At 37.0% G+C, this 27,522-nt stretch overlaps 1 protein-coding gene across 5 annotated transcripts in view; it reads left to right on the forward strand.

Moving 5' to 3' along the window:
* CTNNA2 (catenin alpha 2) overlaps window positions 1-12,888 on the forward strand; it is a 1,149,887-nt gene extending 1,136,999 nt beyond the window's left edge. For all 5 annotated transcript variants that reach the window (XM_007970059.3, XM_007970060.3, XM_073023121.1 and 2 more), the window contains one exon: window positions 11,692-12,888. In XM_007970059.3, the coding sequence (XP_007968250.1) occupies window positions 11,692-11,979 (288 nt within the window). In that variant the 3' untranslated portion in view covers window positions 11,980-12,888. The remainder of the gene's footprint in view (window positions 1-11,691) is intronic.
* The last annotated feature ends 14,634 nt before the right edge of the window (window positions 12,889-27,522 follow it).

The following is a 27,522-nucleotide window of genomic DNA, read 5'->3' on the forward strand; positions in this document are numbered from 1 at the left end:
ATAGCCCTCTCCTATGCAGTTCTGTATAGAAGGCCCATATTGGATATGGCAAATGGTTTCATCTTGATTGCTAACTCTCACCAATTGCTGGTGTTTGAGCTATGTGTTGAGAAGAATGCTGAGACCATGGCTAGGATCAGTAGGAAAAAGGACCTGATTGATTGGGCATATCTGCTAAGGATACTGATGAAGAAATGGCAGTACGTGTGTCACACACTAATCATCCTTGTTTTATTGGTTCTAGAAAGGGCTTAGAGCATTGACAAGTATGGGTTGTCTTGAGGATGCCCATTGCTATTATTTTTTTTTTTTTTTTGATATGTATCTTCTTGCCTTTTCCTTATTATAGCCATTAGCCCAGGCACTGTCCTTTTCAGTAACCTTGGATTTGTTCTTTGGAAGGTCTTTTCATATAACCTGACATTTGCTACCTTATTTGGTTAATAAATGTGTGCACAGAAGTACCAAAGGCAGCAAGATGGCTGTGCTTATGTTCTGGGAAGCTAGGTGGATGAGATTTTCAAGTAATCCTAAAGAATATATAGATTTGAAACTGGGAATTTATTGGTGGACTTAGATACTGAGATAAGGTCATTCTTAGCTGGAGATGGTGGATGCTGGCTTCAGTGGTTTAAGACCAAATAAAAGATTAAAAATTATGCATTTATAACCCACTTTGTAGCAAAATACAGTTAAAGATTTAGGAAACAATGCTAGGGAACCCAAGTGTTTGTGTTTCGAAGGAGATAAACCCAGGGCTTTGGGAGATTTGGCCTTCAATGTTTGGTGGGCACTTCCAAACAAGAAGGGGCTCCCTTTTAGGGGTAGTGAGGAATCTCAACTGGGGTCTGACAACAGTGTATACTCAGAGTCGAATGAAGTAAGGTGTCATCCTTTATGAGGTAACACCATTTGTTTTTTAATATGAGATATTTATAAATGATATTCTTAACCAAAATGAGTAGCTAGAATTTGGGGAAGTTTAGATCCTTGAAGTGGTTGTATAAAATATTTTACATGGACTGTTTATTTTGATGATTCCCAAATTAGATATTTAAACATCAGCTTCCCAGGCTAGATTACCTTTCTTCCATGTTCTAGTAGAGCCATCTTGACTCTCTATTATCAGTATTCCTTACCAAGTCCTAAATGTTCTTAGATATTTTAGGTGTCACATCTTTACATACAATTCCTATGTTTTCTTGCACTCAGTCTTGACTACCCCTTTATTCCATCTAAAGGATTCAATAGTGCTAGAAAAGATACATAAGTGTTGGTATTTTCCTATTCCCCTCATGAACTTCTCCATTCCTTATCCCTAAAACTGTAAGATTTAGGCACTGAGACCAAGCCAAGATGGTGGTAGCTTCAGTAAGAAGAGAGTTAAAGAAAGTCTAAAGTGCCAAATGGGGGAAACTTTGAAAGGAAAAAAAGTAAGGAGGAAGATGTAGGAAAAGAGAAATATAAATTTTATAAGACCATGTTTGGACTCACCTGGTGATTTAAGGAAAGGTGGGTCACAGTAATAATAAAAGCTGAGATTTGTTAAAGGCTTATCATGTGCCAGGCACTCAACTTCAGTGGCATTATCTCATTTAATGTTTTATAAGACTAGAAAGTGCCATTTTCATTTTTACTTTTAAAGAACTTTTATGAGGTAGAGGTAAGTTTAGTAGTTGTTCAAGATCTTGTAGTTAGTGATCCATCCAATCAAGGTTTGAACTCAAACTTTAATTTCAAAGGTTTGTCCTACTTTAAGGTAGGACAGATGAAAGCATGCATGTAAGAATGTATCACTAGAGACAGAGAGTGCACAGGAGAGGAAGAAAGAGGTGGGGAAGAGGTGATCACACAAAAGGGGCTGGGGTCCCAAGGAGAGGCAGCAAACACTCAATGGGAACGGAATCACTCTGCTCTCTCCTCATCCTGGACCTCAGTAGCAACAGAGACTTTGACTAGCTATTTCTATATACCTGATGAGGAGAGGATCACAGCCTGCATGGGTGTTTACATCCCCTGAATAATGCCACATTAGAACATAGTTCCTAGGGCTTAGATGAGAAGGGAAGTGAAAAAATGAAGAATCATTCTGGATCTTCAGATTTTGCTCATTTTCCAGGCACAGTACTCCACCAACCTGCACCCAAACCACAGCCTTTGACTCATCTAGTCTACTTTTCTCTCAGTGATTATGCATTGCATGCTGGAGGGTAGGAGCCATTTTGCAAGTTATTAAATTGCCTTCAGTACTTAGCAGCAGATACCATGTTCATACGAGCAGGGTCATTTTGTGGCACTTTGATCTATTTTATGAAAACGTACTTCTCGTGGGTTCTTAGACAATGGTTCCTCTTACATTTGTCTTATGGTCATGATACCACCTAGGGAGGGAGGAAGGTGGAAATAGAGGGATCAAAGGTGTTGATCCTCTGCTAGCTGGCTCTCCTATCGGTAAGGCAAAAAGGAGGCTTAGCTCCTTGCAGAATTATTTATAAGACATAAATGTTGGGTGATCAAGACATGCTGATGCACAGAATCAGGGGTGACAAGATGAATAGTTAATGCCTTACATATTCATGTGACATAAGGACTGTCTCTCTGCCTAAGAATATTTCCCAGTTATGGGGGGTGCCTGAAAGCCTGTTGGCTCTTTGTTGCATAATTCCTCATGAGTTTTTTGTTACATGGAAACCAATAACTTAGAGGAGGTCTCTGGCAGGAGATCCTGAAGGGTTGGGATAAGGGAGGGTGTTGAAAGGAAGCAAGGAAAGAAGAAGTATAGGAAAAGAAGGTGGAGATTGGTTAGAGGAACAGGTGTCTCTGTTCCTAACTTTCCAAGGGCCAACCTGTCAGCACTCCCACTTATCTTCAAGATTTCCATGTTAGAAAGAATGCCTTGTTTTGGGTTGAGCAAAAACTGTTCTGCCTTTATTGGTGTGAAAAAAAAAATGGCTCTAAGCCATATTTAGGAAATTTGTTGACTATAATTAAGCTTTCATGGGAGTCCCCAAGGTTTACTTACCTATAATTGAAAAAATGCAAATGAAGACAGTTAATCAGTGGACTGGCCAACTATGAAGCACTACTACCTACCTAAATGAATTAAAAATGAAGACACAAATATGTCCAGTTGAGAAAGTTACCAGAGAGCCAATTGGTAAATTTCTCAGCAAGGCTGAGAAATTTTTCTTAGCCTGACTGAGCCTGCAGTGCCTTTCTGCTAAGGTCTTTGCCAATTTAATCTTGAGCCATTCCATGAAGATTTCCTAACAACTGGCCTTCAGCACTGGCTGATTCTCTGGCATTACTTAAAGGAAGCCCTGAAGGAAAGGTAACAGACCTCTTGTCCTCTTTTCTGTGTAATTGATCCATTACTTAGAGCTGGAAAATATTTGCTTTACAAATCCTGTTGTCAAATGGGAATACCCTTGGAATTAGAAACTCTTCAGGAGTTATCACATAGAATTTCACTTATCAGGGATCAGTATGTGTTGTAATATTAACTCTTTTAATGTGGTTTTATTTGAGACATAGTCTCTGTCTGTCACCCAGGGTGGAGTGCAGTGGCTCCATCTCAGCTCACTGCAACCTCCTCCTCCTGGGTTCAAGTGATTCTTCTGCCTCAGCCTCCCCAGTAGCTGGGATTACAGGCGCCTGCCAACACGCCTGGCTACTTTTTGTATTTTTAGTAGAGATGGGGTTTCACCATGTTGACCAAACTGGTCTCGAGCTCCTGGCCTCAAGTGATCTGCCCACCTCGGCCTCCTAAAATGCTGGAATTATAGGCATGAACCACCATGCCCAGCCTTGAAGTTTTATTTTGTTTTGTTTTTTTATAACAATAAATATGACATATCTGTGATGCTCACTTTTACCTCTAACACCATCCTTCCTTGTTAAAATATGCAGCCAATTTTTATCACCTGATTTAAAATCATCCCCTAAATGTTTTACATTTCCGTTAATACTTACATCTTCTCCTTAATTAGCAAATCATAATATGGTATTAGTACAAAAAAGTGCACAATATGTCCCTAATAATCAGCTGTGGAAACAAAAGTGTAAACGCAACATCCTTTAGATAAAAATATTTGTTGGCCAGGCACGGTGGCTCACGCCTATAATCCCAGCACTTTGGGAGGTCGAGGTGGGTGGATCATGAGGTCAGGAGTTCAAGACCAGCCTAACCAACATGGTGAAACCCAGTCTCTACTAAAAACACACAAATTAGCCAGGCATGGCGGCACACATCTGTAATCCCAGCTACTCAGGAGGCTGAGGCAGGAGAATCGCTTGAACCTGGTAGGCAGAGGTTGCAGTGAGCCGAGATTGCACCACTGCACTCCAGCCTGGGTGACAGCAAGACAACATCTCAAAAAGAAATTGTCAGTATCAAACAATATTTTATAGCGAGTAAAGAAAACACTAGAAATCAAACAAGTTAATTCAAATATACAAGTAGCGCTACAATGGATGATGTATCTGTGCCATAATCAAGTTTTTTTGGACAACCCTGTTAAAATGTGCCCTCTTGAGAGGTAAATAAGTTTCCTTTCCCACACTACTTAGCGGATTCTGAGGGAGCAAGGTGCCTGATTGATTAATAATGCCTGCCATGGACACTATGGATGACAGCTTGTTTTGATGAGAAAGAGTAAGTAGACTCCAACAGAGAATTGAGAGCTTGCTATCAAGGAAACTGTCTTTTTGTGAGCATATAAACATTCTGAAGTAGCTTAAGTGGGGAAAGATGCGATTAGGCTGCACCTTTTCACCATGTCTTTGTTTACCTGAGTTATTTATTACCCTGGACTTTCTAGAGTTTTTAAAAAAGTGTTATGGATATAGACTCTGGAAAATGTACACAGATATTTCAAGGTATTTCAAATGTGTCACAGTTTCTAAGGACATCAAATATGTCTTCAAAGCCTCGTGGATTTTTAAAACATGAAATGTTCTTCTTGGAGGATAATAGGCTCCAATGCTCTGGGTTTCTAACCTCCAATTCATTAACAGCAAAGCTGACTTGTAGCAAAAATTTTTTTTCCTTGCAAGCAATTTGTGACTCCTTTGAGGGAGATAACAGTTTAAATATAAATAAATGACCAGCTCCAGTGGAAAGATTCCAGTTTTCTAGAGGTGTTTGCTTTCAATTTATTGCCAATTCTCCCATCACAGCTTCCTCCCCTGAAAACCTACTATAGGTCTGAACATGTTTAGAATAACCCCATCAAAATCGTTCTTGTTCTTATATGTTAAAGCTATGTTATTCCCATTTTAAAATGTTGCAAAAGGCTAAAGTTGACTTTACACATATTTTAGCATTATCAAAATCATTAGTGTTATTGGCTCTGACTTACAATAATGAAAATAAAATAGCAAGGCCCAGATGGAACTGGTTCCTTCTTCCAGACATTTCTAAGCCATTTGAAGGAATCAAAGCAAACACCTCAGTTCTTTTATTTCAAAATCACCTTCCAAATGGATTTGGCTTATTTTATTCTATTTAGCTTAGCCAGCAGTCCCATGACATTTGCATTATTTTTAATCTAATGACAGATTGCTTTGTACTTTGGATTTTCATGAACTGCCATTTGTTTCATTAATTTTTGTTACTAGATGATCAGCTTTTTTGAAAAAGGACATACAATCTGAAAATTGATCTCTCTCCATGCATATTGTAAATGTATAAATTCAGAACACACATTCAAATCCCAATTCTCTTCTTTAATCGTATGCCCAGCCTCTACAAATTAACATTCTAAGACATTTACTATGTGATATCATCTGCAATGTGTCCCCTACCTGTTTTATAGTATTTTTCACTTTTGACAATACTATTATTTGTTTTTAAAGCAAGCTTTTACTAAATAGCATTTATTTTATTTCCATTTGACCCCAGGAAGTTCACCATTCTGAAGGGTAAAAGACTGCTAATTACTTAACTATTCCCTACATAACCAAGGAAGGTTATTTTCTATGCAAGTAAAATACTTGTTGATGATGTTATATCTTAGATTATTAAAAGGATAGTAATGTTGATTTTAAAGGTCTTAGGCTGAGAAATTTTTTTGTAAATTTATTGAACCTTTTGACCTGGTGTGTGGATTTAATATTTGATTTAGATTGTATTATTTAATCTTTGTAAAAACAATAAGGAATATGAAAGGATGAAATCAACCATTTTATACACCTACAGTATGCAGACCACCACCATATATGAAACAGTTGGGAAGATCAATATAAGCAAAATGTGATTTTTTAATATTTACTCCCATAAATACAATTGGCCCTCTGGTAAACCACCTAAGTGTAACACACACACTCAAACTCAGTGTGTCCAGAGTTATACTCAGCATTGTAGCACTTCAACATCCTTCTTATTTCCACAATCTCAGTTAAGAGCATTGATGTATACCAAGTTGGACTAGTTAGGTATTTCAGAATTGTCCTTCCTTATCACTGTTAACCATTCAGTCACCAACACCCTCTTATTAAAGAGTATTTAGATATGCTCACAACGAAGCTTGTTTTCCCCTCTCCTATCCCTACCTGACTCAAGGTAAATCCCTATTTCTTTTGTTCATTTAGCATCTCGCATCCTACTGAAACACTATATACCGTGTTAAAACCTTTAGTTTGTGTCTGTTTTTCTCATTGTACTGTGAGCTCTTGTATTTCAGTGCTTTTTTCTATTTATGTTTCCATACCCAACACTTAAGCACAGTAGTTGGCAAAAAGTATTCAATAGGCATCTGAAGAAATACTTGGATGAATGTGTAGATGGAAAAATGTAGGGATACACTGGAGGATAAAAAGTCAGTGATAATTCAGCATTTCAAGAGGTGTAGTAGCACTGTCCTTTGAAAGAATGTAGTTGACTTCTGCAGTCGAATTCTGTTTCTGTTGAAACTGAACGCCTGTTGCAACAGTCCTGTGTGAATGAAGTAGCATGCAGCTAAGGACATAGGCTTTCACAAATATTCACTTGATAACATAAGCTGTATAAGAGTCATTTCAAATACTTATGTTTTTCACCTTTGATGATATAAGGAATTAGGCTGCACAAATATCAATAAATGGAAGAATCACAATTCAGATAAGTCTTTGCTCCAGTCTTCCTGCCCATTCAAAATACAAAATGAGGGGAGTATAGAGAACAGAACTCTATTAGAAGTTGAGTGGTATTAAGAAGAGTAGGAATAGAGGCAGGGGGGAAAAAAAGACAATGTCCTATAGATAGGCCTATAAAACAGCTCTCCTGCCCCTATTTGCTTTTCATGGACTATAATAGCACAAGATGTGAGGAAACATCTGTTTTCTCTTAAACATAATATTTTGATATTTTAGAATCATAACAATTAGGAGAAGTCTAATTCCTGTGGTTAGGGACAGCAGACACCTTTGGGATGGAATAGGGAGAATGAGTGTAGCAGCTCTTGGTAGATTTTGAGGGCTGAGGATTCATCTGCTCTGGATGGCTCTGGGAAATAGCATGGAAGAATGGTGAGAGCATGGGCTCAGTGGTTAGATGGCCTGGGTTTATATCTTGGTTTCACCACATGTTAGCAGTGTGATAATGGGCAAACTATATGCTTCTAAGTCTCAATTGGTCAAAATACTATTACCTGTCTTAGGGCTGGTTGTGAGATTAAATGAAACTCAGGAAACTTGTTCAGAAAACAGCACATGGTCTAATTTGTTAAATGTATGCTCTTGTTTTTATTTAAACTAGCTGAAAATAAGCAGTTTCTCTTAGGTTAGGTACAGGAACTAATACAAAAGGTCCTTAACTAGGAAAAGGTGGATATGTCTTATTCAGGTCAGCTTGAGGAAGGGCTGAGAGGTGGTTGAATTTTGATGCCATTTTAAAACTAGCAACAGTGGACCAGGTAAAGGATTAGATGACTAATAAGAGTAGCTGAGCCCTGCCTAGTATAAATGTGCTTCAGAGTAATGGGACAAATTAGCAGAGATCAGATTCCAGTCTCTATTTCCATAAGGGTGACTCCAGGCCAGGAAGAACAAGGAAGGGCTGAGCTCTAGGCAGCAACATACCTGAGGCCAGAGGCTACTCAGTGAGGATTTGGGCTATGAGGATGAGACAAAGAATCACAGATTGGGAGAGATGAGGCACTTGTCAGACATAGCCATGATGTTAAAAGGATGTTGCCCGGTTTAGAGGATAGGCTTCCAGCCTGTTCATTCATAGAAACGAGTTCATTTTGGATAGGTAATAACTAAAAAACAAGACCTGAGAGATTAAGTGATGTTTCGGGGGAATATTGCTCCATGGTGGGGTTCAAATGAGTGAGCTTTGGAGAGAGATGGTACTGGTCCTAATCCCTACTTTGCCAATGACTGCAGGGACAACTTACGTTACTTCCCTAAGCTTCAACTTCCTCACTTTTTAAATGGGGAGTAATAATCATTCCTACTTCAAGAATTTTTGAAAATTAAATCACACAATTAAAAGGACTCAGTCACTGTCAGGCGACTAGTACGTGCTCACTGAATTTTGATTATTTTGAAAACTTCACTTATACATATTCACTGTAAGTCATAAAATAGAATGCAATGATGTTAAATAAGTGTTCCTAAACTTTGTATTTAAAAAGTCTTGCCATGCAGCTTTAGTCTAGTATCTTTTCTTTAGGAAGTGAATTTTTAGCCAACACTCGCCAATTAGAAAGCAGAGGTTTGGTACCATTTTGGAAAGGCATTTTAAATTGGAAAGAATTGTGATTGTGCCGATAATGATCTAAATCTGAAAGTGGGTCTACAGAAAAGGGCAAAATGTAACCTTTGGAAATTCAACTTTTTGTTTGTGGAAATATTTGTTCCAGTTTAGTTGGCTGGATCTCTCACCTCCTCACTTTACCTTGCTACAAATTCAAGATCTGCCTTAGCAGGTGGCTCAAACAAAATTCTTGACTTAATGTTTCAAAGCTTTCTCACTCTCAAACAATGTATTAGGTTTATTTACAGGATTCCTGCATCAGGCTTGAAAAGCAAAGGGGTTCTGAAGAAGAGGCAGGCTCTGGTATTTTTGCTGCAGAATTAAACACCATCTATCTGAAAATGGAATCTGTGGTAAAAATCTCCAAATTTACTTGTAATCCCTTCTCTTCAGAGCAACTCAGTTCTCCCAAGAGACACTCTTTGGGGACCATTTAATAGCAATATATCAGCTTGTTCTACTTCTACTAATTCTGTTGCCCAAAGCAAATCAACCAAACGTCCCTGTCATATTTTACCCTTTATTTACTCATAGCACACGATAGAATTAACTAATTATATGAATTAACTTTACTCATTTTTGAAACCTGACAGACTTACAAAGAACTGTGCATTGGCCAAAGGTGTTAGGTATTTAGCTTCTAAAGAAACCATGACTTATCTGCTGCTGATTGTTTCCAACATTTTGTTGTCTCATCTCTGTGCTTCATTATTTACACTTCTACCTGGGGGTAACATGGGAAAGACGAAAAAGTAAAATTCAGTGAGATAACTGGCTATGATATTAGCAAACTTGTGTATGACAGAAGTCCTGAAATCATTGGATAAAGTAAACCATCAAGACAGTCTTTAGGTTTCATTAATCCAGTAGTTCTCAAACTTTGGCAAGTATCAGAACCCCCTGGATGGCTAGCTAGTTAAAGCAAAGATTGCAAGGTTTTGATTCAGTACATTTTGGATTGGGCCTGATAAATGTGATTTCTAACAGATTCCCGGGTGATGCTGATGCTCTTGCACCTCAGGGACCAGGCTTTGAGAACCACCCCACTAATTCATGTGTGGCTTCTCTCCTGTTAACATGAATAACCTAGAGTTTGCTTTTCCTTAATTGTCTTTAGAAATTTAGGCTGTATAAACTAAACAGTATGGGGTTAAGCAGTGATTTTGGTATATGTACATTTTGTATGGCATAATAGAAGTGATCAAGTAAGTGGGTTACTCCATCCATTTGGTTGAGTTAATTCACAAAGCAATTATATAAAACATCTTCCATTGTTTTCCCCATTGGTCAGACTACAAGCTTTTCTGGTGATGGAAAAATTGAGCTCATTTGATTGACATTTTTTAAAACACAGCACAACATTAATTTAGCTTAAATAAGGGATATGGAACAAAAAGCAGCCAAAGGAACAGTATCACCGTGGTGTTAGATGCAACTTCTCATAACCTCAATACTGCATGGGACATATTTTTGTTAATAAGAAATGACACACAAAGCTAAAGTGAATTACGTCAGCTGGGAGAACCATAAGATCTACAGTCTCTGTTTAAACACTTTCTTAGTCACCTAACCCCCAGAAGGCTTAATGCAGCTACAGTTCATGAATTACAGGCTATACACCAAATAATCTCTACAACTAGGAACAGCATACTTAGGAACATCTTTACTTCCTTCAGTTAACTGTAATTGATATATTTTGTTAGTTGATGTTATGAGAAGTTTTATGAAAGATCAGACTATGCTCAAACATCCCTGAGGCTGGAATAATATTTGCAGTTCAACTGTTAATTCTTCTCTTTCACTAGGTCACATGTAGAATCCTGGCTGAAGGAGAGTCTAGCAGATGCATTGTTGAGCCTCACCAATCCTGAGCTCAGGATATAGAAATAGTGTGTAGATAAATAGGTACTTCCACTGGTTGGGCTATAAAATTGAGATGTAACCCCACCATCTATGCCCAGGCAGTGAACAAAAAGAAGGTTGAAGCAGATATTGAATGATCTAGTATACAGTACTCATCACACTAACTAGTTAAAGACAGAAAAAAGGTAACCCAAAATATTCCTGGCCTGAAAGTCTTGTGATGGGCCTCTAAACCTATTCTCAAATTGTGACTTGTCATGGCATTTTTAAAAGCCATCCTATCCAACAGAGTGGCAGTATAGATGAGTAGTAGTGCAGGTTTTAAAGACTAAAACCTGTGCTAGTTACTGGACTTCTGCATGTATCAGCTCTCTCATTCTAAAAGGGCGTGACAGTTAGGCCTATATCATAGAGTTGTTAACGAGAGCTAAGTGGGAAAATACAAATTTCTTATCATAGTATTTGGCACATAGTAAGTACTCAATATTTCATTAATGCATGGATGGGAGGGTCTCACTGAATGCTATGAGAACCTGACATAATATCAGTATTTATATAGAAGGTATATTCAGGACCTGTTAATAAATAGTTAAATTGATACTCTAAGCTCAATTAACACCTCATAGAAGCAAGAGCACCCATGGACTGTTCTTCTGCTTAAATGACTGTATCCTCACCAACTCTGAGCTCAAGATGTAGAAATAGCCTATAGATAGATAGATACTTCCATTGGTCGGGCCATAAAATTGAGATGTAACCCCTTATAACTTTTTTTCTTTAGTGTCTGCCAAAAGCTTGTCCAACATTTGAGTAATTGTCACCATTGCTAATTACCCTAATGTAATAATATGAGATGTTCCACTTTGGAAAACTTCTGTTACCTTGGAATTCCTAACTGTTAAGATGAGGGCTTTGCCATTAGCTGTATTGAGATTTTAGAAATCTTAACTTGTGATAATTTGCTCCTTTTCAGCAATACTGTTTATTTGCACAAGGAAAACTTTGTTTTAACTGTGAAAGTACATCACCATCTTGTGAATTTGGGGCTTCCGTTGACCCACATGTATCTCATTCTTTTCCCACTGTAGCTGGACAGTGCCACATCGCTTATCCAGGCAGCTAAAAACCTGATGAATGCTGTTGTCCTCACGGTGAAAGCATCCTATGTGGCCTCAACCAAATACCAGAAGGTCTATGGGACAGCAGCTGTCAACTCACCTGTTGTGTCTTGGAAGATGAAGGCTCCAGAGAAGAAGCCCCTTGTGAAGAGAGAAAAGCCTGAAGAATTCCAGACACGAGTTCGACGAGGTTCTCAGAAGAAACACATTTCGCCTGTACAGGCTTTAAGTGAATTCAAAGCAATGGATTCCTTCTAGGACGATAGGTTTTAACAAGAAAGCTTTTTTTCTTTTCTTTCTTTTTCTTTTTAATTCCATTTTTGTATGCATACCTGCCGGCTCGTATGCCTCTGGCATGGGGAAATTAAGGGAACAGTGTCTGTTTGCATGTATGATGAGATGAGATCAATACTACTGATCCATCTGTAGCCTGGGAAGGAGACAGGACATTCCTGTACTGAGGTGGCACAGAGCTGTCCTTTGCAACATTCTCATAAAATTGGGCACAGAGTTCGCATTGGCGCAACATTTATGGGAGTGGGAGGGATGGGGAAAATAAACTTAACTCTACAAAAGCAAACTCTAATGCATGCAAGAATCATTAGGTTGGCAGGTATATTCATAAGTGAAAAATTTGGAAGTGTAATGGTAGAACATAAAACTTGTATTGCTTCTGTTTCAGTGCAAAAATGTACTAGCCAATACGCTTAAGTGTGTGGCCCACGAATTGAACAATTTAACCTTGAAGTCTATATCCGTGATATTATGTCGATTTTTAACTGAGGGGAAATTAACTAGTCCAGCCTAAAATGCTTCTTTTTATCTGCATTCTGTTTTCTCTTCTAGTTGTGCCATTACTAGTGATCATGGTTTTTGTTTTTTTTTTTTCTCCCTTTACTGAAAACAATAAACATCTATTTGAGACAATTAAAATCCTTCTGGGGGCACTGGAAGCACAATACGGTGACCAATCTTGCTTTTTTTTTTTTTTTTTTTTAATTTGAACTATGATTTTGCTAGAAATAGAAGGCCCAGTGGTGGAATATTAGAGGGAAGGAAACTGACAATGTGTGAAAGTTAGAGGCAAATACATAGGTGTAGCTTGGAGTGCTGGTATCTAATATACCATTGTATTCACTAACTCGAAATAAACACATTTAATCTTGACATCTCAAGTATGTTTTCTTTTTTTAAGTATGTACTTAATAAAGAAAGATTAGAGTATCTTCCTGAAAATTCATTAAAAATGCATTATGTTTTGGTTTGTTTTTAGATTAGGGATAAAATAGATGATATCCAAATAATTCTGTCATTTTTAGAGTTCACATATTTATTTTGTGTTTTTTCCATTTGTCTTCATTCACTTTCCTATTGCATTGAAAATGACAGTCCTTTTAATAGAAAGGCCAATTAATTTCAAAATATTTTATTCATTTTAGACTTTTCCCCTTTAAACTGGAAAAGCAGGACCTCTGTCCCATTATTAAAAAGTGGCGATAATATTTCAGCTATGAACTGAGAAATGGGAAAAAGCCCCCAAATAGTCACCTGAATTCTCCAAACTCCTCTCATTGGAATGATTCCTACAAGTTTTCACATTACTGTGTCTCCAAAAGACTTCTGGTAAATACCCATGTTTCTTTCTTAGCAAAGTGATAACACATTGGGAGTCATGAACACCTAAGCTTACATGCAAGATCCCAAAGGGAAGGAGCTATAAGGGAGGTGTGGAAGGAGAAAAAGCTTAATCTAAAATTTTATTAAGAAATGATTCTGCTCAAACCACTGCTTACTACTCCTGAAAAAAGCACCACCAAGACTGAGAACATTTCAATAGAGGAGCCACCACAGAAGCTGTACACTGATTTTCAACACTAATCATTAGATCACAGATAGCTAGCCTACTTCATTAATTTGCATAAACCTTCAGAGGGTGCCACTGACACTCACATATTTAAGGAAGGCCTTAACTGAGCCAGGTTCTAGGTTGAGCGCACCGCACCACTAGTTAAACATATGGGTGACTTTTCCTGTTAGCACTTAACCATGGCATAATAAGAAACCAGAATGCCATTTTTGCCCACTGACCTGAAGAACAAAGACAGCATGTTCTTGGTAGCTTATTTTTGATCTAAGGAATCTGAATTTCTCCAAAACAGCAATAAAAATACCCTTTTGAGAAGTTTTTCCTGACAAGAGCCACTCACTCTGTTTCTCTCCTCCCTAACAGATGCTTTAGAAATGGAAAGATCTCTTTAGCCCCCGTTCTTCACAGGATCTAGGGAAATAGAAATATTAAGGGGTTAAAGACAGGAAAGAAAAGTATATCGACCTAGTGATGATGATCCTATAGAAAGAGTCAACCCAATGCCATTCAGAAGTCCCCACAGGAAAAGTAATTAGCATAATTAACTTTCTGGATTCATACGTTATTATTTATTGGGTCAAATATTTTGCAGACCAGCCAAGAAGCTTTTGAGTTTTAAAAGTTTCTTGGCAAATCCTGAAAAATAGCCAGTAGGTATCAGAGGAATATATAGAGAATGCCCTTGACTTTGACCTATAAAACATTAAATGTTTCAATGCATGCTTATGAACAGTGTGTGTGTGTGTGTGTGTGTGTGTGTGTGTGTGTTGATTTCAGTGCTTACTGAATAAGCATCGTCACTATCATTGCTTTTGTGATCAAGGAAAACAGTAACTTCAGAAAGATAATTAAATATAGACACTTAGCTGAAATCATTAAAGCAATAAAGAAGTTGATAAATTTCTTGTCCTCAAGAAAAATGCAGTCTAATTGAGAACATATTACATAGACAAAAAAAAAATGTGCCAAGAAATCATACTCAAAGTACCAAATGAATATGGTAGAGAAATTACTGTGTGGTGCTAGTAAATTCAAACCCATTGAAGACTAAAGTAGTTGGGTAAGAATGATGGAAGAGGCAGGACTTGGAAATGAGAAAATAAATACATTCTGAATGAATGAAAATTATAAATCAGCAAATTTGGCAAGAGGGGCGATAGTTGGACATCTAAAGAAAAACAGCTTAGTTTAATATGTGAAGACAAGTGTAGTCAGAGGGAACACAAGATTTATCAAGGAGATTAAGGGGTATAAATGTGGAGATGTAGTTTGAAACTAAACTAGGGAGGTCATAAAGGAGGGTGACCATTACCCAATAGGAAAGGTGGAGTTTTTAAGTGGGATGATGACACTGAAATTAATTATGTGTGGGGAGATGAGAGCTGAAAGGGGCTGAGAGTTAGAAGAGGCATATATGATAGAAACGTCAGAAGGATTTTCAGTGACTTCTTGAATAACTATATATAGGGAAAGAATTATTATAGTATGTACCTTCTTCAGGGAGATTAAAGAATAAGAAAATAGGAATAATTAAAAAGTGATATTTTAAGATGGGCTAGAATGGTATATTTGAGGAACATAGAATTCCTAAGCAAATACTTGCGGTTATTTTCTAAAGAAGCATTTTTGGCTGCAGCAGGATGGATCCTCCTGATGAGAGGAAACTATATAAATCTGTTTCCTATACCCACTGTTCTAAGATTGAAGTTTTGGAAGCCAAAATTGTTATATTCTTCTAAAGACCCAAAGTATCCAGGAAATCATAAGATATCTACAGAAGATTTGTAGTTTTTTTCTCATTAAATGTTGAAAACTATAAAGTCAACTTGATTCTTAGAAGTCAACTCTGTAAGCAATTGGTTAAGATTTGAGCCCATGGGGAAATAGACTACACAAATGCCATCATGATGGTCATCAATTTTGGGGCATTAGTTATGTGTAGGACACCTTTTATTCACGTGAGGCATAAAGATCTATAAAATAATGTGTATAGCAGAATCCCTAAGCTAAATAAGCGTACCAAAATATTGTCATTCGAATTGATAAATTATAATTCCTAAATGTGCTAGTCATAGGTTATAAGTGATTTGATATTTATTGCTGTGTCATCACACATTAACCCAACTAAAAAGGCCAGTGCTTACTCTTGAACATTGTGGCATCATTTAGAGGTAATGAGAGGAAAAACATATATAGAAAAATGTCAACAAAAATATACTAGAGTAGTGGAATAATATCAGAAAGATGGTGGACTAGGAAGCTCCAGGTCCTTGTTCCTTCATGGAAACACAAAGTAAACAACATATTAACCACAATAGCTTTATGGAAAGTTTAGAAACAGTTAACAATTTGCAGCAACCAAGATAATGTCCATCAAGAGAAAGCCACACTCAACATGGTCGGAAATTTGGGGTCATTTCTGCTCACTTGTGCCCCCAGCCCCTCCCTGGCATGTTCAGGAGAGAAGCCACTCAATTCCTAGTGTTACAGAAGAAACCAGGTTCTTGTCACATGACCAGGAAAATTTAGGCACACGGACGCATTGTAGGGTGAGTAGGGCAGAGTGTACTGGGTGAAAAGAAAAAAGGAAAGAGCAACTCTCAGCAAAGCCAGAGAGAGTCCTGATAGCAGGTTTCCTGCCTCACTGATTGAATCCCAGGTCACCACACAGGAACAGGCAAGACCACGCTCCTCCCCCATGCAAACGGCACGAACTTCCGAGGCTCCACCCTATCCTCCCAGTGTGCAAGTGGGCATTATTCAGAAAGAATCAGTTGGGAAAGTGCGGGTGTCATCCACAACCAGCAGAACAGTTTTTCAGTTTTCAGGCTGTTTTAGGCTTGAGGTTGGGGTTTCTCCAGGGACCCTTGGCTGTCTCCTGTCTCTATCATGAGTTCCTCCTTTACCATGGAAGAAAAAGAGTAGAACTTCTTGTTTTGTGGCTTCCTAGAGGAATAGTTTCTCCCCTGAAAGCGGGGATAGGCACAACAACACATTAAAGCTTTGGGGAATCCAAGACCTATGGGGTCCTGGAGGCAACAGAGTAGAGGCGGAGGAATACAATAGAAGACTTAAGGTCCTGAAAAGAATCAGAACTAAGACTCTTAAGGAAAATAGGATATTTAAAAGCAGCTGTGTATACAGGGACTTGGGGGAAGGAGGAAGAACACACAGAGGCTCAGTAAATACATATGTTTAGAAATTACCTGAAAAGGCATTAGTTTTCACACCATGCTGATGAGTGAATGTCTTCCCTTGGATGAGCCAATCCACAAAATTGGCATAGGTAGCTGTTTTTTTCAAATGTTCAAGTATATGTGTCTACAAGAGACTCACTTTGGATTTAGGAACTGCATTGATTGAAAATGAAATAATAAGATATTCCATAAATATAGTAACCAAAAGGGAACAGAGATGGCTATATTAATATCAAACAAAAATAGACTTTAAGCCAAAACTGTTACAAAAGACAAGGGCACTATATAATAAAAGTGTCCCTGCACCAATAAAATGTCATCATAATAAGAACAAGTGCACTTGTTCTCACTCACATGCAAAAGCTAAAAGAAATGACTTCAAAGAAGTTGAGAGTAGAATAGTGGTTACTAGAGGCTAGAAAGGGTAGGTAGGAAGGAAGGAGAATAGGCAAGGATTGCTTAAAGGATACAAAATTACAGCTAGATAGAAGAAATAAGTTCTAGTGTTTTGCAGCACTGTAGGGTGGCTATGGTCAATAATAATTTATTACATATTTTCAAAGTTTGAAGAGATTCTGTTTGTTCCCAACGCAATACAAGTGTTTGAAATGATGGATATGCTGATTACCTTGATTTGATCACTATGCATTGTATGTATCAAAAGTCACTATGCACCTAATATGTATACTATATATCAACTTACAAAAAATATATGCATCAAGCACCCAGAGCACCTAAATATATGAAGCAAACACTGATCCAGTTAAAGGAAGAAATAGATAACTCTACAATAATAGTATAAGACTTCAATACTACACCTTCAAGAATAGACAGAACAACCAGACTGAAGAGTAATAAGGAGTTAGAGGACTTGAACAACCCTATAGACCAACTGGACCCAACAGACATATACAGAGTAACTCACCAACGATAGCAGAACACATACTTTTCTCAAGTGCGCATGGATTGTTTCCCAAGTTAGACCATATATTAGGTCACAAAGTTAGTCTTAATAAATTTAAAAATGTTAAAATTATACAAATTATGTTTTCAATCATAATGGATTGAAACTAAAAATCAAAAGCAAATGGAACACAGGAACATCAACAAATACGTGGAAGTTAATTAGCACACTCTTAAACAATGGGTCAAGGAAAAAAATTTCACAAAATTGGAAAATATCTTAAGGCAAGTAAAAGCAAAATATACCAAAACTTATGGGATAAAGTGAAAACAGAGCTAAAAGGGAAACTTATAGCCACAGATGTTTACATTAACAAGGAAGAAAGTCTCAAAAATCTAAATTTCTATCTGAAAGAGGCAGAACACAATAAAAAATCAAACCCATAGCTAGCAGAAGGAAAATGTAAAGGTTAATTTTATGTGTTAACTTTAGTGGGCTAAAGGATGTCCAGATAGCTGGTAAAATATTATTTCTGCATATGTCTATGAGGGTGTGTCCAGATGAAATTAGCATTTGAATTGATAGACTGAATAAAGAAGATAGTCCTCACCAAATTGGGGGGACATCATGGAATCCACTGAGAGACCAAATGGAACACAAAAGCAGAACACGTTCACCTTCTTTGCTTGAGCTAAGGTATTTAATTTTTCCTTCTTTTACACATTTGTGCTCCTGGTTCTTTGGCCTTCAGACTCAGACTGGGATTTAAACCATTGAGTCCCTTGTTCTCAAGCCATAACAAACTTGGGCTGGAACTACACAACTGGCTGTCCTGGGTCTCCAGTTTGGAGATGGCAGATCATGAGGCTTATAGCTCATAATCTCTCATAATAAATATTTTCTTTCTCTTTCTTTCTTTCTCTCTTTCTCTTTTCTCTCTCTCTCTCTCTTTTTCTCTCTTTTACTTTCTTTCTATTGGCTTTATTTTGTCTGGAGAACCCTGACTGATACAGAAAGAGAAAATAAAAATTAAGTCAGAGATAAACAATTAAAGGTAATAGAAAAGCAATAAAGAAAAATCAACAAAATTCAAAGTTTGTTCTTAAAAAATATCAACAAAATTTATAAATGTCTGGCTAGATTGGCTAAGAAAAAAGGGAGATGATTCAAATTACTAAAATTATAAATGAAAGAGAATAGTCCTATCAATTTTACAGAAGTAAAAAGAATCATAAATGTACAGTGAACAAATGTATACCAATGAATTGGAAACCTAGATGAAATGGATAAATTCCAGAAATTCATAAACAACACTGAATAATGAAGAAACCTGAGCAGACTTTTAACTAGTAAGGAGATTGAATCAGTAATCAAAACTTCTCAACAACAACAAAAAAGACCAAGGCCTAGAAGTCTTCACTGTTGAATTCTACAAATCACTTATTTAATAAAGACTTAACTCTAATATTCCTCAAACTCTTCCAAAAAGTTGAAAATTCCAACTAATTCAATTAGACTATCACTACCCTTATAATTAAGCCAGCCAAGGATACTATAAAAAAAAACTATATACTAATATCCCTGATAAGTACTAATTCAAAAATCCTTAGTAAAATACCAGAAAACAGAATGTAATAGCACATTAACAGGATCACACACCATGGCCAAGTGGACTTTCTTGCTGGAATGCAAGGATGGTTCAACATCTTAAAATCAAGCAATGTAAATACAACATTAATGGAATGAAGAAGAAAACCTCACATGATGATCTGAATTCATGAATAAAAGTATTTGACAAAATTCAACATCTTTTTATAATTAAAAACATCTTGAACGAACTATAAATAGAAGGAAACTACCTCAAACTAATAAATAACATATATGAACATCCCACAGCTGACATTATAGTTAATGGTGAAAGACAAAACTTTTCATCTGAGATGAGAAACAAGTCAAGGGCACTCACTCTCACCATTTCCTTTCAACACTGTACTAGATGTTCTAGCCAGAGCAATTAGGAAATAAAGGAAAAAAAATTCTAACTGGAAAGAAAGAAGTAAAATTAACTCTGCATACAACATAATAGAAAACTCTAAAGATTTCACAAACTGTTAGAACTAATAAATGTAGGAATGTTATAGAACACAACATCAACATACAAAAGCCAGTTGTTTCTAGACACTAACAATAAACAATTTAGAGTAGCATCAGAAAGAATACTTAAAAATAAACTTAACCAAGGAAGTGAAAGACCTGCACACTGAAAATTCAAAATGTTGCAGAAATAAATTAGGAAAACACATATAAATGAAAAGATATCCCAATCACACAAATAAGAAGATTTAATATTAAGGTCTCAATACATCTACAGGTTCAGAACAATCCATGCCAAAATCTCAACAGTGTATTTTGCCAAAATAGAAAAATTCATTCTAAAATTCATAAGGAATTTCCAGATACCCCAATCCTAAAACAAAAACAGTTTCGGGCCTCACACTTTCTGATTTCAAAATGTAAATCTACAGTAGTCAAAACAATGTAGTACTGGCACAAAGACAGATATAATACTGGTACAATATAAAGCTACAGTAATCAAACAGTGTAGTACTGGCATAAAGACTGACATAGAGACCAGTTGAATAGAATAGAGAGCCCAGAAACCAACCCTCACAAATATCATCAAATGATTTTGACAAGGGTGTCAAGAGCATTTAGTAAAGAAAGGATAGTCTTTTCAAAAAATAGGTCTGGAAAAACTGGCGATTTATATGTATAAAAATAAATTTAAACCTTACAGCATTTATAAAAATTAAGTCAAAATGAAAGAAACGCCTCAATATAATACATAAAACTATAAAACCCTTAGAAGAAAACAACCAAAACTTTATAACAGTGGATTTAGTGATGATTTCTTGGACATGACACCAAAAGCACAGAATCAAAAATAAATAAATTGGATATATCAAAATGTTAAAACTATGTATCAAAAGGCATAATCAACAGAGTGGAAAGGCAACATACGGAAAAAAATAAAGTACTTGAAAATCAAGTATCTAATATGAAATTAATATATGTAATATAATATACAGTATATATCTACACACACACGTATATACACACCTTAACTAAACACTAAAAGCTTCTGCACACCAAAGGACACTATCAACAGATAGTAAAAAGTCAACCCATGGACTAGGTGCAGTGGCTCATGCTTGTAATTCCAGCACTTAGGAGGCTGAAGCAGGAGAATCACTTGAAGCCAGGAGTACAAGACCTGCCTGAGCAACACAGTGAGACCTCCTCTGTACAAAAATTTTTAAAACTAGCTAGGTATGCTGGTAGGTACCTGTAGTCCCACCTACTTGGGAGACTGAGGTGGAAGGATTGCTTGAACCCAGGAGTTTGAGGTTGCAGTGAGCTATGATCATGTCACTGCATTCCAGCCTGGGAGATGGACCAAAACACTGTCACTAAAAACAAAATGAAACAAAGCAAAACAAACAAACAAACAAGCATTAAATGGTATAAAATACTTGCAAATCATATAGTCTGATAAAGAATTAATATCCTCTTAATATATAAAGGACTTCTACAACTTAACAACAACAACAAAAAACACTCAATTTTTAAAAAATTGGTAAAGGACTTGAATAGACTTTTCTCCAAAGAGAATATACAAATGGCCAGTAAGCACATGAAAAGATATTAAACAATACTAATCATTAGGGAAATGTAAATCAAAACCACAATATGATACCACTTTACATCCTTTAGGAGCGTTACCATAAAAAGAAAATAAAAAGTAAACTAAAAGCAAAATAGAAAATAAAAAGTGTTGGCAAAGACGTGGAGAAATTGGCACCCTTATGCACTGTTGGTGAGAACGTAAAATGGTGCAGCTGCTATGGAAAATACACAAAAAAATTAAAAGTAGTCTCAAAAGAAATGTTTGTAAACCCATATTCATAGCAGCTTTACAACTGCTGAAAGGTGAAAGCATTCAAAATGACTGCTGATGGATGAATGGAGAAACAAAATGTGGTACATATATGTAATGCATTATTCAGTCTTGAAAAGGAATAAAGTTATAATGGCAAAGACATGGAATCAACCTAAATGCCCATCAATGATAGATTGGATAAATAAAATGTGGTGCGTATACACCATGGAATACCATGCAGCCATAAGAAAGAATGAGATCATTTCCTTTACAGGGACATGGATGGAGCTGGAGGCCATTATCCTTAGCAAACTAATGCAGGAACAGAAAACCATGGAGGATAGACCATGGAGGGAGAGGATCAGGAAAAATAACTTACGAGTACTAGGCTTAATACCTGGTTGATGAAATAATCTGTACAACAAACTTTCATGACATAAGTTTACCACATATAACCAACCTGCAGTTGTACCCCAGAACTTAAACTGAAAGTTTAAAAAAAAAAACAAAAAGAAATCTGCCCCATGCTATAGCGTGGATAAACCTTGAGAAAATTATGTTAGGTGAAATAAATCAGTCACAAAATGATAAGTACTGTATGATTCCCACCTGTATAATGTACCCAAGAGTAGTCAAATTCATAGAAACAGAAAGTAGAACAATGATTCTGAGGAGATAGTGCAGGAGTCCTCAACTCCTTCTTCTCTTCCCCACCCCCTGTACTGGTCAATGGCCTGTTAGAAACCAGGCCACACAGCAGGTGGTGAGCAAGCATTACTGCCTAAGTTCCACCTCCTGTCAGATCAGCAGGGACATTAGATTCTTACAGGAACAGGAACCCTACTGTAAACTGCACATGGGAGGGATTTAGGCTGTCTGCTCCTTACGAGAATCCAATGCCTGATCGTGTGTCACTGTCTCCCATCATCCCCAGATGGGACCATTTAGTTACAGGAAAACAAGCTCAGGACTCCCACTGACTCTACATTATGATAAGTATGTAATAATAACAAAGTGCACATTAAATGTAATGTGCTTGAATCATCCCGAAACCATCCCCTGCCATCCTATCCATGGAAAAACTGTCTTACATGAAACCAGTTCCTGGTGCCAAAAAGACTGGGGACCACTCTTTTAACGGATACAGAGTTTCAGTTTTACAACCTAAAAGGAGTCCTGGAGATAGATGGTGGTGATGGTTGCACAACAATGAATATAATTAACAGCACTAACTGGTAAGTTCAAAAATTGTTAAGAGAGTAAATTTTATGTCTATTTTGCCACAATTAAAAATTAAAATACCAGTGCTATTGATGCTCTTAGCAGTGTCAGATGTTTGAGGTATTATGCTCTCTTTAACAAAAACCACTTCCCATTTCTAGTTGAAACTCATACCTATCAAATTAGAACCCTCCTGGGGCACTGGAAAGCTTCAATCTGTGTTTTTGAACTTGTTCATGGTTTTTCACTGAGGTAACTAGTAAAATTAACTACACTGTTACTTATGGAAGGATGAACTTCACAGTGTGAGTAAAACCTCACAAATTTGGGGAGGGTTTTAACAATGATGGTCATTTTAAAGTAAATAACTGTAACTCTTCGGTGAATGAGAATATTTTGGAAGAATATTTCCATCTAAATTGAGTTTACTGTCTTATCACCATAAGAAATCTACATTAAAAATTACATTCGGAGCCAGGAATCAAAATCAGGCAGGAACCAGGGTACAAAATAAATTTTACCAAGGCAAGCCTAGATTTCAACTAGAAAGCCAGTTAATTATTTGAAAGTCTGAAGATGGTCTCATTCCTAGATTAAACATAGTTGAGGAGTGTATTTGCACTGAGTATATGAGGCATGAAAGGACAGACTGAATGTTTTAGAACAGAACCTGTCTTAGTTTAAATTGCTGTGAAAACAGAGCCTGAAACCAAAATTTGGATGAAGATTATTTATTTGAATGGCAATCTCAAGAAGTAAGAGTGAGGGTGCAAGAATGTTAGAGTCAGGAAAGAGAAAACTCCAACATAAGATGTTTTCTCATTGTCACTCGTACTGGTGGGAAACTCAGTTCTGCTGAATCTTCCTGCAAAGCATTCTTACTTCAACCATTTTATCTCAAATGGAAGGGAAGGCCTTGGATCAGGAAAAGCTGCATGTGCTTGTAGAAGGACTCTAAACACAAAGGGAATATGAGGTAATAAAGAGCTAGAGTTGTGACTGAATCAAAGAAGGCAAAGAGGACTTGAAGATGAGAAAAAGAGCTTTTGAAACAGGTCACTCCTTGCAATACTCTGATAAACTTGTTACTCTTAGATATACTCCATCACCAACTCAAGATGATATTTAGCCAAAATATCTATAAAAGATTTAACCCAATGATAAATTTTAATTTCCATCGCTGCACCTTTTCTCTAGTTCACAATTGGCATTTGTTACCTCCTTCTTCCACCGCCCAGTGTATGGCTGAAATCTTCATCCAAGAAAGAAATGGACTCTGATAACCTTGTTTTTATTAAGCCATGGTTGCTGCAATTGGAAATGTGATCGTATTTAGGTCCCTGGGTATCAGTGTCAGCTCAATACCTCCTATTCACTCATGTACCCTACTATACTATTTATCTAGTAGGTGAATTATCTAGTAAGTGGACTCTAGTCCCTTTGGGGAAGAAACAGGGAATATTATATACAGTATACTTGCATTGAGGTCCCTCCTCAATTGGACCCTGCTCCTGGAACTAAGAAATTACTCTGTTTACAAATTAGATAAAAGACTATGATTTTCTATTATGGTGCTGACCTTAGTCTCCCACTCACTTGTTCTTAATCTTGTTGAATATATATGTCAAATGGCACCTTGATTAAGAGTTAATACCTTGATTCTGCCCATCTATCTTGTCTCTAGCAACCCTTTGTTTAACAGGCATTTCCAGCTATCCCTGTAGACGAGGCTCCTGGATTATCATTCCAGTTGTTCATTACAGTAATTCCATTTACTCTGCTGCTGGTGCTTAAGTGCATCCACCTGACATGTGCCTTTCTGGAATTCTATTATCCCTATTGACTTTAGGAAGCCCCTTTTCATAGAAGCATCTCCCACCAACAAATTTGACCTACAGAAGACAGTCATGCCTAAGCTGCTCAGAAGTGTTTGTGTAGATGTTCCCCTCCCACGCTCCCATTTATTACTTTAGTTACTATGATGTCAAAATTCCATTCTACCAAAAAAAAAAAAAATTCAGTATTCCTCTTAGAACTGTCCACCAGAAGGACTACATGCTGGAGCATTTATCTACAACAATCCCAGGGACGTTAACCGTCCCACACATCTGGGCTGAGCTTGTATGTTAATCAAAAAGGGTACCAGACAAATTGGGGAAGACTAATTGGAGAGACAGAAATAGATGCAGAGCACACATTTGAGATGGGATTTGTCATCATGAAGTCAATCTGCACTCATGTAAAACCATCTACCACAACTGTTGATTAAATCAGACAGATGCTGAAGAGATATGCTATGGGGTCCTAAGATATCTGCTCTGCAGGCTCTGTCATAGGGGTAGGCATGGTGTTCTGCACATTTTCTAATTTTTCATATAAAGGAGTCTGCATAAAATTTGGGAGAGAGAAAACCTACAAAAGCACAGAATCATAGATGGGTAAGAGCATGTTGTCACAATCATGCAACAGAGTTCAGAGATGAACAATAGCTCTGGAAGACACCCTAACTCTTCCAACACATCTACACCTTTCTGTCCTGAGAAGTGGGGTATATGACAGCTGAAAGTTTGGACTTTGGTGGAATAGGGAAAGTAACCTCATCTAACTCCTATGTACCTGATTAAAATTGTATTATATGTTGCTTATGGTTAATAAGAATTCTTTGGAAGAGAAGACTACCTGTCAGTTACACGAGCCATATATAAAATCTTTTTTTAAAAAAAAAAATAATAATACTTAGACCAGCCAGATGCAGTGGCTCACGCCTGTAATCCCAGCACTTTGGGAGGCTGAGGAGGGCAGATCACCTGAGGTCAGAAGTTCAAGACCAGTCAACATGATGAAACTCCGTCTCTACTAAAAATACAAAAATTAGCTGAGCATGGTGGTGGGCATCTATAATCCTAGCTACTCGAGAGACTGAGGCAGGAGAATTGCTTGAACCTGAGAAGTGGAGCTTGCAGTGAGACGAGATCGTGTCACTGCACTCTAGCCTGGGTAACAGAGTGAGACTCCATCTCAAAAAAAAAAAAAAAAATACTTAGACTATTACAGATTAAGCTCAAGCTCCCTTCCCTTTTACTTGTAATCTGGTCCATGTGTGCTCCTTTCTTTCCCAGAGGCATCCACTACTGTGACTTATAATGAGTCATGTATTTTTCTTAACACTTATACACATTTATGAGTCCACAGGTAATATATATTATTGTTATCCATTTTCATAAGCATCTCTTTCAAATGCCTGTTGTAGGCATCCTAGCTAGAAGATGGAGCAGACTATGCCTCCTCTTTAGCAGTAGTGATATTCTCAGGAATGCCAGAAGATGGGATTATACTGACAAAGACAATAATCCTGAAAAACTAATTATCTAGGGGTACTTGTGAAAAGAAACACTAAAATGTGTGTTCAAGTAATAGATTATAGGGAAATGGGAAGTCTAACACTGGGCTACCACTAGCTTGCTTTGTATTTGAGGTCAGCTAGTGTTGTGAATCAATCCAGTATTGATGGTGCAATAAGATGCAAAGAAGAGTCAACTTTATTGCACAAATGAACAGAAAGCAGATAAACAACCACAGAAAATACAGCTGAATCCTTTCATATCTCCATGCTTCTGTGTTGAGTAAAGAGAGGGTGAAAGGATAAGTGTCTGCAGTGCTGTGTGATGCAAAGAAGGAGTGATGTTGTATATGAAGGAAGAACAAGTCAAGGCCCTCCTGGCATGAACATACATGGGAGTGAGTGGGAAAGACATTGTCCATTACTATATTAACATTTATTCTCAAAACATGGAAATGAGATTTAACAGAATGTTATTATCCTTTTAGTCTGAATAAATTATTCATATTCAGACCAGACTACATTGTCTCTCAATTTATTAACAGTACCTAGAAACTTTTGTTCTTTCTGAAATATTTATTTAGAATCTCATATGTTCCAGCCACAATTTTCAGATGCAGTTTCAGAATTCTATATATAATATATAGAATTGTATTCTGTAGTTACCTCAAAAGACAATGCAGGGATTTTAATACCTTACATGAAACAAAAATATGTGAAAGCAGTCTGCATGATCTAAAGCCTGATTTAGCAAACTTTTTCTGTAAAAGGCCAGGTAGCAAATATTTTCAGTTTTCTTGGCCATATGAATAGATAGCCAGATTTCAGCTCTTCAATTCTGCTGTTGTACAAGAATAGCCATAGACAACACACAAACAAATAAGCATAGCTGTGTTTCAACACAACTTTACTTACACAATTGTTAGGAGAGTTTAGAACATAGGCCATGGTTTTACAACTCCTACAGCTTCTTTCTCTCATAAGTTCTCCTGAAAATGAACACTTAGCAAATAGTGATTTTATGTTTTCACTTTGAAAGCCTTTCTTTTTCTGATGTCCCTTTAAGAATATGAAGTAACTCATAAAAGGAAAATGATGTTTGACGTGATCTCTAAACTTAGGATCACTAATTCATTCAGCAGTATTCACAGAATGCCACGTTTGTGCCAAGCACTACTTTAAGTGCTGGCAAAATAGAGATGAACAATGCACAACTGGTTTTCAGGAAGCTTATAGTTGCATGACAATAAGACAGGAAAAGAGAAAACTATAGTCTGCTAATGAGAGAGGTTGTTCAAGACTCAACAGTGATGGCACACTCTAAGAATAGCC

Source organism: Chlorocebus sabaeus, chromosome 14, assembly GCF_047675955.1.
Source record: "Chlorocebus sabaeus isolate Y175 chromosome 14, mChlSab1.0.hap1, whole genome shotgun sequence".
In the NCBI taxonomy this organism is placed as follows: Eukaryota; Metazoa; Chordata; class Mammalia; order Primates; family Cercopithecidae; genus Chlorocebus; species Chlorocebus sabaeus.